Source organism: Balaenoptera ricei, chromosome 10 (assembly GCF_028023285.1).
Source record: "Balaenoptera ricei isolate mBalRic1 chromosome 10, mBalRic1.hap2, whole genome shotgun sequence".
NCBI classification, from domain to species: Eukaryota; Metazoa; Chordata; class Mammalia; order Artiodactyla; family Balaenopteridae; genus Balaenoptera; species Balaenoptera ricei.
In genome coordinates, this window is record NC_082648.1 from 54,349,559 (window position 1) to 54,363,520 (window position 13,962).

Below are 13,962 nucleotides of genomic sequence, written 5' to 3' on the forward strand. Positions count from 1 at the left end.
TGGCACTGCCAAATAAAATAAAAAGCATCAAAAAACAAAAACAAAGAAACTCCTTTTAGGAGGAGTACTGTATAGGGTTGAAGGGAATACTTTGAGAAGCCACTTGCAGAGGTGTTAAGAATTTCAAGGGGTGTGATCAAGTAACAGTATGCCCAATAATCTTCCCTCTGAGTAGTTTGGCTGGATTTAACTGGAGAGCTTTTGTTTGCTGGTTGGGGCATAGAATTCTGGAGTCAGAGAAAAATTGCCTGGGATACTGGATGAGAAGCTGAACCCTGTCGGCAACCCTTATATAGAAACCTTTTATTCGTGCAGCTCCTCTGTAAATAAATGTGGAAGAGGTATTTTAAAGACTGTCAGCTTGAAGGTATGCCAAAAAGTAGCTTTCCCACAGACCTACATGTCTTGATCAAGTCCTAATGTGAATTCCTTGTATAATTTAACTTCCCCTGAGCAACTATTTAGTTTCTGTGTTTATGGTCTTTGGGACTCATAACCAGCCATGGTTTCCTCTTTGAGGTGCTGGAGCAGAGCTTAGAGCTAAGTATGCAGTCCATCTCTCCCAAGTGTGAAGAAGTCCCTGTACGCCTTTGTCCTAAGCTCACTCCTGGATCCGTTTTACTGTCTAACTTTTATTTCCTCTTGCCTCATTTCTCCTACTTATATTATCTTGCCAAATGGTGTACATCTTCTCAGGCTGCCTTCACTCCATCCTACTTCAACTTTTAAATGATTTTTTAGGTATATTAATATTCTCTCCTCTTTCTTCTTTGTCTTCTTCCTCCCTCTCCTCCTCTTCTGTGGTAACTTCATAAGAGTAACAACAATTATTTCATACCCCGTATTATTGGCCTTCGTTTCAAGAGCTGGCCTCCATTGTTGTGATTCTACATAAATTGACAAAGTGACCAAAGGATGAAGATTCATAATACATATGGTGGAGGGAAGGATGAAGGAAGGGCTCAATCAATTTGCCAAATAGTAAAAGCCTTACTGTTATATAAGTAAACATATACATAGGTAAGCAGCAAAGGATGTTAACTGTATGTAGAATCTAAAAACACAATAAAATACAAGTGAATCATACTGCACCTCACCAAATAAAGCCATTATGTATATTTTTATTAAAAGTAATTCAATATATAACTAGTATTATTCACTTATAATATGACTAATAGTCAACAAATTTTTGGCTTAACCTCCTAACTGTATTTCCAAATGCCGTAGCAGATATTTCCACCAAGATGTCTTAAAGGCACATTAAACTCAGCATCTTCAAAACCAAACTCAGTATGTCTGGAAACCCTCACCCCTGCTCACACTTGTTCCTCTTTACTCATTAGTGTCACTGTTCAGATTCCTCTCTTTTCTTAACCCTTACATCTGATCAGCCATCCAGTCCCCTGCTTAGATTTGAAATTTCTCTTGAGTCCAAACTCTCCTCTCTGACACTAAAGACATTTCAGATCCTGTTGTCTCTCCCCTTTACCTGAAGTCTCCTGGGGCTGTGTGTGTACTCCAGGTGTACATAAAGCTACCTTTTGGGGTAAGTGAAGAAAGTATTAGAGCTGTTACATATATTTTTACCTCTTCCTTTTAAAATTTATTTTTTTATTGAACTGTATTTGATTTACAATGTTGTGTTAATAACTGCTGTACAGCAAAGTGATTCACTAATATATATATATGTATATATATACACACACATTCTTTTTTTCTTTTTTTGGCCGCGCCGTGCAGCATGCAGGATCTTAGTTCCCCAACCAGAGATTGAACCCGCACCCCCTGCATTGGCAGTGTGGAGTCGTAACCACTGGACCACCAGGGAAGTCCCTACATAGTCTTTTTTTAATGTTCTTTTCCATTATGATTTATCATAGGATATTGAATGTAATTCTCTGTGCTATACAGTAGGACCTTGTTGTTTATCCATTCTATACGTAATAGCTTACATCTGCTAACCCCAGCCTCCCAATCCATCCCTCCCCCAACCCCCTTTCCCTTGGCAACCACCAGTCTGTTCTCTATGTCTGTGATTCTGTTTCTGTTTCATAGTTAGGTTCATTTGTGTCATATTTTAGATTCCACATATAAGTGATATCATATGGTATTTGTCTTTCTCTTTCTGACTTCATTTAGTATGATAATCTCTAGTTGCAGCCATGTTGCTGCAAATGGCATTATTTCATTCTTTTTTATGGCTGAGTAGTATTCCATTGTGTATATGTACCACATCTTCTTTATCCGTTCATCTGTCAATGGACATTTAGGTTGTTTCCATGTGTTGGGTATTGTGAATAGTGCTGCTATGAACATAGGGGTGCATGTATCTTTTTGAAATATAGTTTTGTCTGGATATGTGCCCAGGAGTAGGATTGTTGGATTATATGGTAACTCTATTTTTAGTTTTCTGAGCAACCTCCATACTGGTACAGTGGCTGCACCAACTTATATTCCCACCAACAGTGTAGAATTTACCTCTTCCTTTTAACATTTCTGGCTTTTATGATGTACATATTGGAACAGTTATATATGTAAATAAATAATAGTCATATATAGGACTATGTGTTCAAAAATTTCTACTGGAGTGTGCAATCAAAATCATTTGGAGATGACCAACCTAGACTATTGCAGTTTGTCACCATGCCTTTGATCTAACTTCCCCACTATTCTGTTATTCATTATGAGTTAATACAAGTAATGTGTTCAGAATAAACTAAGCACTACCTAAGTGTCAACTATTATTATTATTATCCTGTCCCCAAACTTAACATTCTGCCACCTTTTAGATCCTCATAATCTTGCATCTGGACTTTTTATTTAAAAGTCTTTAATAAATAAGTCAGTTCTCATATTAGAATTCTCAAGGTTAGCTCCCTGGCTCCTGGCCTGCTTTGCCAAGTCTTTGTGAGCACAGGCTGACACTCTGGGCTCTGGCTAGTTAGAGGAGAAAGGTCGCTGTGGTCTAGCACCGTAGCAAGATGCGGTCACTCTGCTTCCAGCCTCTCCCTTGATTTCTTCCCATGACACATGTCACTTCCCTAAATCACACATCTGATTATGCCCCTGCCTGGTGTAAGAGAACTTGTGGACTTTAGACTATCTATAAAATAAGGTCCACATTCCCTTGGGAGAATGAGAATAAAATATGTTGGAAAGTTGCTACCTAGGATTTGTAGAGTTTTGTGTTCTGCTGTATTTGCTGAGAAAAGGAAGGGAGGAAGAACAGCATAGTGTGAAGGCTTCAGAGGCAGATGACATGGATTCAAAACCATCCCTATCATGTGTGATCGTGGGTAAACTGCTTCCTATCTCCATGACTCAGTTTTCTTATATGTAAAAGGGTGTAATGATACTTGCCCCATAGGGTTGTAAGGTAACATATATTTTTCTTGGGAACCAATAGGTTCTTAATAAATGGTAGCCCTTTTTTAAAAAATTGAAGTATAGTTGATTTACAGTGTGTCTTAGTGTCTGATGTATAGCAAAGTGGTTCAGATATATATATATATATATATATATATATATATATATATATATATATATATATATTCTTTTTCAGACTATTTTCCTTTATGGTTTATTACAGGATATTGAATATAGTTCCCTGTGCTATATAGTAGGACCTTGTCGTTTATCTGTTTTATGTATAGTAGTGTTTATCTGCTAATCCCAAACTCCTAATTTATCCCTCCCCCCCTCCTTTCCCCTTTGGTAACCGTAAGTTTGTTTTTTATGTCTGTGAATCTGTTTCTGTTTTGTAAATAAGTTCATTTGCATCATATTTTAGATTCCACATATAAGTGATATCATATGATATTTGTCTTTGTCTGACTTAGTATGATAATCTCTAAGTCCATCCATGTTGCTGCAAATGGCACTATTTCATTCTTTTTTATGGCTGAGTAATATTCTATTGTATATATATATATATATCACATCTTTTTAAAATTTTTATTTTACATTGGAGCATATTTGATTAACAATGTTGTGTTAGTTGCAGGTGTACAGCAAAGTGATTCAGTTATACATATACATGTATCTATTCTTTTTCAAATTTTTTTCCCATTTAGGTTATTACAGAATATTGAGCAGCATTCCCTGTGCTATACAGTAGGTCCTTGTTGGTTATCTATTTTATTTTTAAATTAATTTGTATTGGAGTATAGTTGATTTATAATGTTGTACCAGTTTCCGCTGCACAGCAAAGCAAACCAGCTGTACACATACATACATCCACTCTTTTTTCGATTCTTTTCCCATATAGGTCAGTACAGAGTATTATGTAGAGTTCCCTGTGCTATACAGTAGGTCCCTATTAGTTATCTATTTTATATATAGTAGTGTGTATATGTCAATCCCAATCTTCCAATTTATCCCCCCACCTTACCCCCTTGGTAACCATAAGTTTATTTTCTATATCATCAGTGACTCTATTTCTGTTTTGTAAATAAGTTCGTTTGTACCATTTTTTTAGATTCCACATATAAGCGATATCATATGCTATTTGTCTTTCTCTGTTGGTTATCTGTTTTAAATATAGCAGTGTGTACATGTCAATCCCAAACTCCCAGTCTATCCCTCCCCCCACCCTTCCCCCATTGGTAACCATAAGTTTGTTCTCTAAGTCTGGGAGTCTGTTTCTGTTTTGTAAATAAGCTCAGTTGTATCATTTTTTTTAGATTCCACATATAAGCGATATCATATCTTTGTCTGACTTAGTTCACTCAGTATGACCACCTCTAGGTCCATCTAGGTCCATGTAGCTGCAAATGGCATTATTTCATTCTTTTTTATGGCTGAGTAATATTCCACTGTGTGTGTGTGTGTGTGTGTGTGTGTGTGTGTGTGTGTATGTACATGTACACACACACATCTTCTTTGTCCATTCATCTGTTGATGGACATTTAGGTTGTTTCCATGTCTTGGCTATTGTATTGATAAATAGTGCTGTTAAGAATGTGCACGTATCTTTTTGAACTATGTTTTTCTCCAGATATATGCCCAGGAGTGGGATTGCTGGATCATATGGTAACTCCATTTTTAGTTTTTTAAGGACCCTCCATACAGTTTTCCATAGTGGCTGCACCAATATATTGAATACATTCCCAACTGGTAGCACTTTTATTTGCAACATTTTCACACCTTTAGGAAGTCTTCACTAAGGGATATTTAACACATCCTAGATAGAAAAGACTTTTTGAAGAAAATGATAACTAAGCTGGGAGCTGACATAAATAGGAGTGTTGCAGGCTCTGACAACAGAGCGTTGTGTGACATGGCTGGAGTAGAGACAGAACTGGGAGGGAGAGATGAGGCTAGAGAGCTAGGACAGAGTCAGGGAAAGAATATCTTCTGTTTTTTTGTGATACTGCAAAGTTTTAACTTCCACTCAATTGCAACCAACTTTATTTTCATAAAATAACACATGCAAAGACCACTCCATACAACACTCAGAAAACTAAAGCAGCACCTTTATTTTATACATACAAACAGTATAAAATGTTTACGTAAGAGCTGTGTTTGTTTACAATATATTATATTGCTTCAAGCCAATGCCAAAAGTTCATACATTATATTCCCTAGTTTATTGTGTTTACAATATATTATATCGTTAAATGCCACTACCACAGTGTTATTTCTTTCTCTGTTTTTTTTTTTTTTTTTCAATACTGAATTCTCTGGAATTATGGTAAGGTCAAAATATATTGTATTGTGAGTTTAGAAATAAGGGGAATTTAAAAAATGTGACAAATGTCTAAATACATGACAATATAATTTGAAATGCTATAACTTCAGCACTTTAACTGCTTCATCCAGACCCTTGTGATTTATGCATTTTTGTTCCATTTATCTTCTCTAATGTTGCCCAGCCCCTCGACATCATGAATGCATTGTACTTTTGGAAATTATCTGCCAACTACACACTGAAAAGACAAAAATTTAACCTGAACAACTTACATAACATAAAATCGGTCCCAAAGCACTGAAACAAGAAAATCTATACCATCACGCTACAGATGTACTTAGAAAACTTAAAAGGAAGAGTAAATATCAGCTCGGTGATTTATAATGAAGCTAATAAAATTCAGGCCAGTATTCTTAACTGTAATGAACATTATTTGAACATTCAACACATGAAAGGTTAACAAAGGCTATGAACTTGGTGTAACTTAAAACGTTTCAGATGTCGGAGTTCACCAGATGTAATTGGATTCAGGTGGGTCCTGCCGTTCCTCGGCCTTTTTAAGTGAAGGCGTGTGCTGCCTGAGCCCGGCGCCTGCTGGCCTCAGGGCATGCGTGAGGCTGGCTCCGTACCCTGCAAAATTATTCACAGCTTAAAAGAAAAGAAACTACAAAAACAGGCTCTTCAGATTCATTATTAATCATTCAAATGAAATCCATTTTCCCTTTTCAACCCAGAGTAAAAGACCACAGCAATCACAAAAAGCTACCTGAATGAAGAGATGTTACAGGTTCAAGATCTCTGTTAAAAGAAACCCATTTTACTAACTCCATCAAATCTGGCTTCCACTGAATCTCTGATTCACTATGTATTTTGGCCATGCAGATACTCTTGATGCAAACTTTGGATGAATGTGATTGAATGGAAGGATGTTCTCCACCCAAGGGTTGGTAAGGATCTAGCACTGAGGTCTCAATAGCAGGGATGCTTTTGCAGAGGACTTGGTCATTGATCCTTTCACTGCCTTGTAAAACCAGCCTCCATTATATTGATCTAGTTCGATGTAACAACCCCCATTCTTCATATAGGTCACATGATTAGGCGTGGCTATTGCGTTTACACAAAATAGGAATTTTATAAGAATTAAGGACTCCAGTACACATGTTAGAGAAAGGTTATGATTTGAACTGACTCCTTATCAATGGAGATTTGCGCGTTTCGGTGAAGGTGGGCATCTATCAATAGCATTTCCAGCTCATTGTAAGTGGAGTATAACACTGAGTTACACAACTTGAAGCCTCTTTTCTTATTACTTGTGAACTTCTGGAGATGCTTCTGGGCACTGACTCACTTCTACTGATTTCCTAAAACTGATCCAAAACAGCAATCACACTTTAAAAATCTGCCTCCATCTTCCTGTGCATTAGAGTCAAGTTTGGCATTTCATTTGTTCCTTGTGGTTTTTTCTAAAATTTATTTTAATTAATTAATTAATTAGGCTGTGTTGGGTCTTCGTTGCTGTGCGCGGGCTTTCTCTAGTTGCGGTGAGCAGGGGCTGCTCTTCATTGCACACAGGCTTCTCATTGCAGTGGCTTCTCTTGTTGCGGAGCACGGGCTCTAGGTGCGCGGGCTTCAGTAGTTGTGGCACATGGGCTCAGTAGTTGTGGCTCGTGGGCTCTAGAGCACAGGCTTCAGTATCTGTGGCATGTGGGCTCAGTAGTTGTGGCTCGCGGGCTCTAGAGCACAGGCTCAGTAGTTGTGGCGCACAGGCTTAGTTGCTCTGCAGCATGTGGGATCTTCCCGGACCAGGGCTCGAACCCGTGTCCCCGTACTAGCAGGCGGATTCTCAACCACTGCCCCACCAGGGACGTCCCTTCCTTGTGGTTTTTAAATGCAAGCATGGGGGGACTTCCCTGGTGGTCCAGTGGCTAAGACTCCGCACTCCCAATGCAGGGGCCCGGGTTCGATCCCTGGTCAGGGAACTAGATCCCGCATGCCACAACGAAGACCTGGCGCAGCCAAATAAATAAATAAATAAATGCAAGCATGCCATTGAGTAACTACTGAGAACAGAATACTTTGTTCCTGAATGTGTCTCTCTGAATTGTCAGTATGTAGGCTAGTAGCTCACGGCGCAGCCAGAACAATGAGCCAACAATTCGCTGGAGTAAATCCCTACCCTGCTGCTCGCCCTGCCACCCATGAAGGCCACGCCTCCCTGGTGAGGGGAGCCTAAGCCGGGCAGTCTGTCTCCAGTGTCCTCCTCCCAAGTAGGATGTCTGGGTGCCTGGGACCTCTCAGCGTGTCACCCTGCTGGGGGTCTGTTCTTAGCAGAACTCTGTGCCTCAGGGCTTCCTTGTCCCCTCCCTTTAAACAAAATAAACCTCATTCTTTCAGCCTGATTCTCTCAGCCAATGTACAGAATGGCTGGGGGGGCCTCTCCCGGAAAACACGTTTGCATTTGAATCAAACACCAAGGCATCTTCTTGACATGCAATGCCTGGATCTGAAGGAGGAACAGATGACAGAAGCTTTCAGCAGCAAAGTCTACAAGTGGGAGTGCTATTTGGTGGCTGGCAGACCTGTCAGAATTGCTCATCTAAACTACATGCATGAGGGCCCCTAACTTGCCTTCTTCCTGGAAGAGCGACCGGGTGTATCAGCAGGAACAGCGCCTCTTGTACTCCCCTCCCATCACCGTTGGCGGTCACCAGGCCCCGAATGTGAGTCCCAGAAGACCTTTGTAATTGAGTCCTGGGACGTATGGTCTCACTTCAGGTCATCCCTAGGCCCAAGGACTTCTGGAAACTTACTCTGATTTGGGGACCAACTGCACAGTTCGTATCCTGAGTTAAAGGTGGCGTAAAGGGTTTGGTTTAACTCTTTTCCAAAATGGCTCCAGAAATGGTTAGTTTTCTACAGGTCTTTTACTCCCAAGAAGGTCCCCCCACCAAGTATGTCCTAACAGGAATACGATTCAATCATTCCCACCTCGGTAACGGAACGCTTTTCTAGAGGAGCTCCACTTCTTGTTAAGCTATGCCCACCTGAAGCCAATTCAATCTACCATCCAGCCAATTCAGTGGGTGAAAAAGACTCAAATCGATGGCTTAGCCTAGACCAGACACCAGTATACTTTAAAATAAACAAATAAACATGTATACCTACACATAAATGGTATATATACATATCAGAATAATATAATGTGAGTTATAAAATATGCACAAAAATTAGAAATTAGAGATTGAGATATATAACTATATATACATTACTTATAAAATTTATACATAAACGTAATAAAAGAATATAAAATATAAAAAATGTTTTCAAACTATATTTTCCCTCAGCACCCAGCTGATCATTCCACACTCACTGGGCTACATGCATCACCCTTTGGAGACCACTGATTTAGAAAAACATCTGATGTGAAAGTGATCTGTTCAATTTGTGTACATTATTTTGGAGACACAATTTGGTAGACACAATCTGGATGTCTGTTAATCAAGGGAGTTGTATGACTGAATGAAGCCTTTCTTTCCTCAAAGGAAAATGGCCAGTGGGTCCATACTCAGGAGACTGAGTTCAAGCTGCAGGATGAACCTGCAGAAACGGCATTGTTTATTTCCTTCACTTGCTGATTGACTGTCCCTCCCTCCTGAACCTGGGTGCTACCAGGAAGGGCCTTTTCTGTCTGTTCACTGGTATGTCTCCAGTGCCTGGATTCATGCCTAGCATATCAATCAGAACGGAATGATTGAATTTAGCAACTTTCATTTTGTGTATAAAATAGGTCAGTGGTTTATTAGCCTATAGCTAGTTCACTTTTGGTACTCAATGAATTTGAAAAAACACAACTCCATGATAACATCTCTCCTGTACTTCACAGACCTTTACTCTCCCACAAAAGAACCCATTTAAAGCATACCATAACCAATACAGTTTAAAGATTTTACAGAACTCTTCATGTTCTATATGCTGACTGATCAATTGTGAATGATAAAATCAGAACCATGTAGATACCGATCTACATCTGATTTAAAATCTTACTTATTTCTATCACAGTTAACATACCGTATTACCAAATCACCACGTAGTACTAATTTAACCTGGGAGATATTTGTGGTGCTATTTTACAGTGATGCTTTCTTTCCTCTTTATACTCTAAAGCTTAGGCTCTAACGTTTAGAGAGTACAGGGTGGGGCGGGGTGTGGCATGCAGAGAAGCACGGGGGAGAACAGGCAGCGGAGGAGAAGCTGCTTTTATGAAAAGGAAAGCGGGGCTGAGTTAGGCTTGTCCATCCGCCTTTGGAGCCAGGAAACAGACATGCAAAAGGCTGGCTCGCCACACGGCTCGCACTCACTTTTATTGCAGTGTCTTCCATGCCAGCCTTCCTGACATTGGCATTTGTTGGGTTCGTGGCAGGTTCCGTGTGTACCGCAGCCAGGCTCGCAGACAGCTAGAGTCAAAGGAGATAGAGAGAATGTTTCCTGAGCTTTCATTTGTCAACAGAATTACGCAGCTGCTTTTCCTGCAGTTCTTTAGAATGTGTTAGTTTTGGCTTCATCCCTTAATTTTTTTTTTTTTCTTTCTTTCTTTCTAAGTCAATCTCCAGCTAGAAGTCAGTTTTGGACTTTTGAAACAGTCCTGAGAGTAATCTTAAACTAGACTTGATGCTTCTCATTCACAAAAGACGCTCAGGAGGACTTTGAAACTGCTGGGCAATGGAAGTTCATCTTCCTTAAGAAAACTCCTAAGAGTGAAAAAGTTCGGTTGTGTGTGCGAATGTGTCTAAGTTTTTTTTACATGCATGGATTTCATACAACGTCTTTGGTCTACTTCAAGGAAACATATGTCAGTGAAGAAAGGTTAATTGTGATGCCCAAGCAACATGCAGTAGGTACAGAAGTTATGAAGAGAGAAGAGACTCCTACTAGTTTAATTATCCTGTGACACAAGATCGACTATGTGTACGGGGTACTTACGCTTTGAACAGAGGTCTCCTTGGTAACCTTTGGAGCACTTGCATTTACTTTTGCCAATGCATTTACCTCCATTTCGACAGGGCTGTGGGCATTTGCCTGAGATAGAGAAGAATGCAAATAAGCAAGGAACTCTGTGCTTCTTTCAGAGGCAATTACATTTTTTCAAAGGAACTGCACGGCTTTGAGAGGATCAAGCCTTTTAAGTGGCAGTTATTTCCACTTATTTCTGATCTACCCTGGCTTTGTTACTGTTTGAGTCTCGCTTTTGGAACAACCAGGCTAGTATTTTTACTTATGATTCTGGATATGTATCTACTACAATGAATATGTTGTTCAAATGTATTCCTATTACTTTTTAAATAAGCAGAATAATGTTTTAACAGATTCATAAACGCTTGTAATTTAAGGTATACTAAAAATGAAGAAATGAATGACGCCCTAACTGATCTTTTCTGAGTTCTGATTTTTGTATGTCACTTTTTCTGAAAGCAGGCCTATACCTGGACATGATGACTTCTGTCTTAGCCTCGGATTCTCCAGAAAGCAGGGCCTGCGTGCAGAGTTTATTTGGGAAGTGATCCTAGGGATCAGGAATGGGGGGTGGGGAGAGTAAAACGGCGAAGGAGGGAAAGCCAACACAGAAGTATAATATGTTTGTGGGTTGGTCATCACTATGGGCAACTGGGCTCTATCCTGCAGCGTCTTTCTGAGGAGCCAGGTAGACTGACTGCACCTTCAAGTTGACTGAAGGAAGGAAGAGGGGAGCATTTATTCATCTGTACTTGTCTCCCACTGATCAAAGGTCACCCCATGGAATAACTTTCTTGCGTTTCCATTCTGTGACTGTGTGAGTGCAGATTGTATTTTTTTTTTTTTTTTAGTACTCAGGAGTCTCTGGGTGGAAAGCAAGAGAAGTGTGACACAGCTAAGGTGCAATTAGGCTATGTCTGTGCAAAATAGGTCATAGCAGTGGCTGGAGTGAAAGGCTAGCTGAGAAGGATATGAGGTGGGGCACAAAAGGTGCCTGATTCCACACCTGTGCATTTTTCTGGAATGTCTTAGATCCTAATGATACATCATTCTTTCTTTTATCTCTGTGCCAAATGAGTATTGCTAGTCTTTTCACAGATCTTTGAATCACAGGATTTTAGAGCTGGAATAGGGCCTTAGATGTAAAAATTATATAATATTTTTCTTCTTTCTTACTTTTGAAGCTATTTATTCTCCCTCTGCAATCTAGAATTTGCCATCCTAAGGCTGAAGTTTTTTTCCAGGCAAGCATTATGCTTGACAAACATGAAGTGAATCCCATATGAAAATAATTTTGCTAAAAACACTTTCTTCTCTTTTTATTTCTCCAAAAATGACTTTCTTCATATATAAATCAACCAAAGCAGCATTTAGTCATTGTGGAGATAATAGAGACATAATATTGAGATGTTAGAGTCTCTCAAGAACCTGGAATGCCATTAGACCTGTAGGTTCTTCTGACGCAGGGATGTTCTAGAAACATGTATTAAAACAATCTTAATATTAGAATGCCACCTTTTTATGGACCGTTAAAAATCCAAAAGTGTACTTTTTGATAGGTTTGGATACAAATAATAGCATTTACTATTTGGTCAAGATCCCAACTCTAATTTAAGGAAAGGAATACCTAATTCTGAATTTCCATTTGCATCAGAGAAACATCTGTCCCCATCATATGCACAAAATTGGATCATACCACAGTACTTGCAATGCACTGGGTTTTTTCAAGTAAGCAAGATGTGGGACAATAGCTATAGGGCAGAAGAGATAGAGGAGTTATTGTGAAATACTTGGAGAGCCCAAGTTTCCCCATATTCTATGAGATGTGAACTTGGTATCCAGGGATAATGCAGAGAATGATTGATGGAGAGAATTTTTTTTTTTTTTTTTTTGGCTGCATACGGTATTTGTTTTTTTCTCTTTTTGGCTGCTTTTTTTTTGGTCTTCGTTTCTGCGCGCGGGCTTTCTCTAACTGTGGTGAGCAGGGGCTGCTCTTCATTGTGGTGTGCGGGCTTCTCATTGCGGTGGCTTCTCTTGTTGCGGAGCACGGGCTCTAGGTACACGGGCTTCAGTAGTTGTGGCTCGTGGGCTCTAGAGCACAGGCTTAGTTGCTCCGCGGCATGTGGTATCTTCCCGGACCAGGGCTCGAACCCGTGTCTCCTGCATTGGCAGGCTGATTCTCAACCACTGCGCCACCAGGGAAGCCCCAGGAGAGAATCTTCTCATTGACTCCAAGGATCTTTTTGTTTTCTTGGCAAGAGGGAAGTGAGGACCGTTAGGATCACTGAAGCCAGGAAGGAGGACGTTCTCTCCTGGTTATCTCACCACAGAAATATGATCGCTGGTGACGGTTAGAAGGCCATTCCTAGATCAAACTTCATGGAGCCAAAACATCATGAAGAGATGATTGTTTTAAAATTACAAATTCTGTAAGTGTCTGTAACATTGACTTCCTTTTCCTGAAAATATTTTGCAACCAATCTGTCCATTGAACAGTGGTAAACTGAGTCATCTTGAGCGATTACACATTTTTACCCAAATGAGACTAAATATTGCCTGAAGACAAACAGATTTGACTAATTCTAAACAATTTGAATTTTAACTCTAACCAGTGAGAACAGTGAGATTAAGGTATTGACAAAATAAAGATATTAAACTTCCTCTGCCCATCAGATTGTGAGGTAACTTAAATTTGTGACTATCCTTCACATAGAAAAAAGATAAAAATAGTTTACAATAAGCGCCAATAACTGTCATCTCTGGGTCTTAGAATTATGAGTGATTTTTGTTTTATCCAATATTCTAATTTTTTATGGAGAACACTTTATACAGATAAGTTTTATAATAAGAAGAACCCATTAAGGTATTAAAAAAACGTTTATAGTACAGTATAAATAATTTGGTCTTTTTAACTGAAGGTTCATTAAAGATTCTTGTAAAGTCTGTGAACCTTAAAGAACAAGATAAACATAGGTACATACATCTAGATACTTCTAACCATGGTTTTATTTGTTAAACTGCAAGTATATCTCACAGTCAAGTCAGAATGCAGTTTGAGAAGATATCAATTCTGATAGAGGCCAGAAGAAATGAAAATATAAATAGCATCAGAATACATATTTCATTAAAAAAAACAGGCAATAACAAGTGTTGGTAAGGATATGGAGAAATTGGAACCCTTGTACATTGCTGGTGGGAATGTAAAATGGTACAGCCACTTTGGAAAACAGTTCAGCAGTTCCTCAAAAAATTAAAGAGTTAAC

At 39.3% G+C, this 13,962-nt stretch overlaps 1 protein-coding gene and 1 long non-coding RNA gene across 2 annotated transcripts in view; one reads left to right on the plus strand and one right to left on the minus strand.

Annotated features, from left to right (window-relative positions):
• LOC132373378 (uncharacterized) overlaps positions 1–13,962 on the plus strand; it is a 151,993-nt gene that overhangs the window by 88,782 nt on the left and 49,249 nt on the right. The gene's annotated exons all lie outside the window — the stretch shown is intronic.
• Positions 5,516–13,962, minus strand: part of WIF1 (WNT inhibitory factor 1) — an 84,801-nt gene continuing 76,354 nt past the window's right edge. Inside the window, exons 8-10 of the mRNA XM_059936418.1 lie at positions 10,670–10,765; positions 10,048–10,143; positions 5,516–6,319 (exon numbers count right to left, since the gene is read on the minus strand). Coding sequence (XP_059792401.1) covers positions 6,198–6,319; positions 10,048–10,143; positions 10,670–10,765 — 314 coding nt within the window. The 3' untranslated portion in view covers positions 5,516–6,197. The remainder of the gene's footprint in view (positions 6,320–10,047; positions 10,144–10,669; positions 10,766–13,962) is intronic.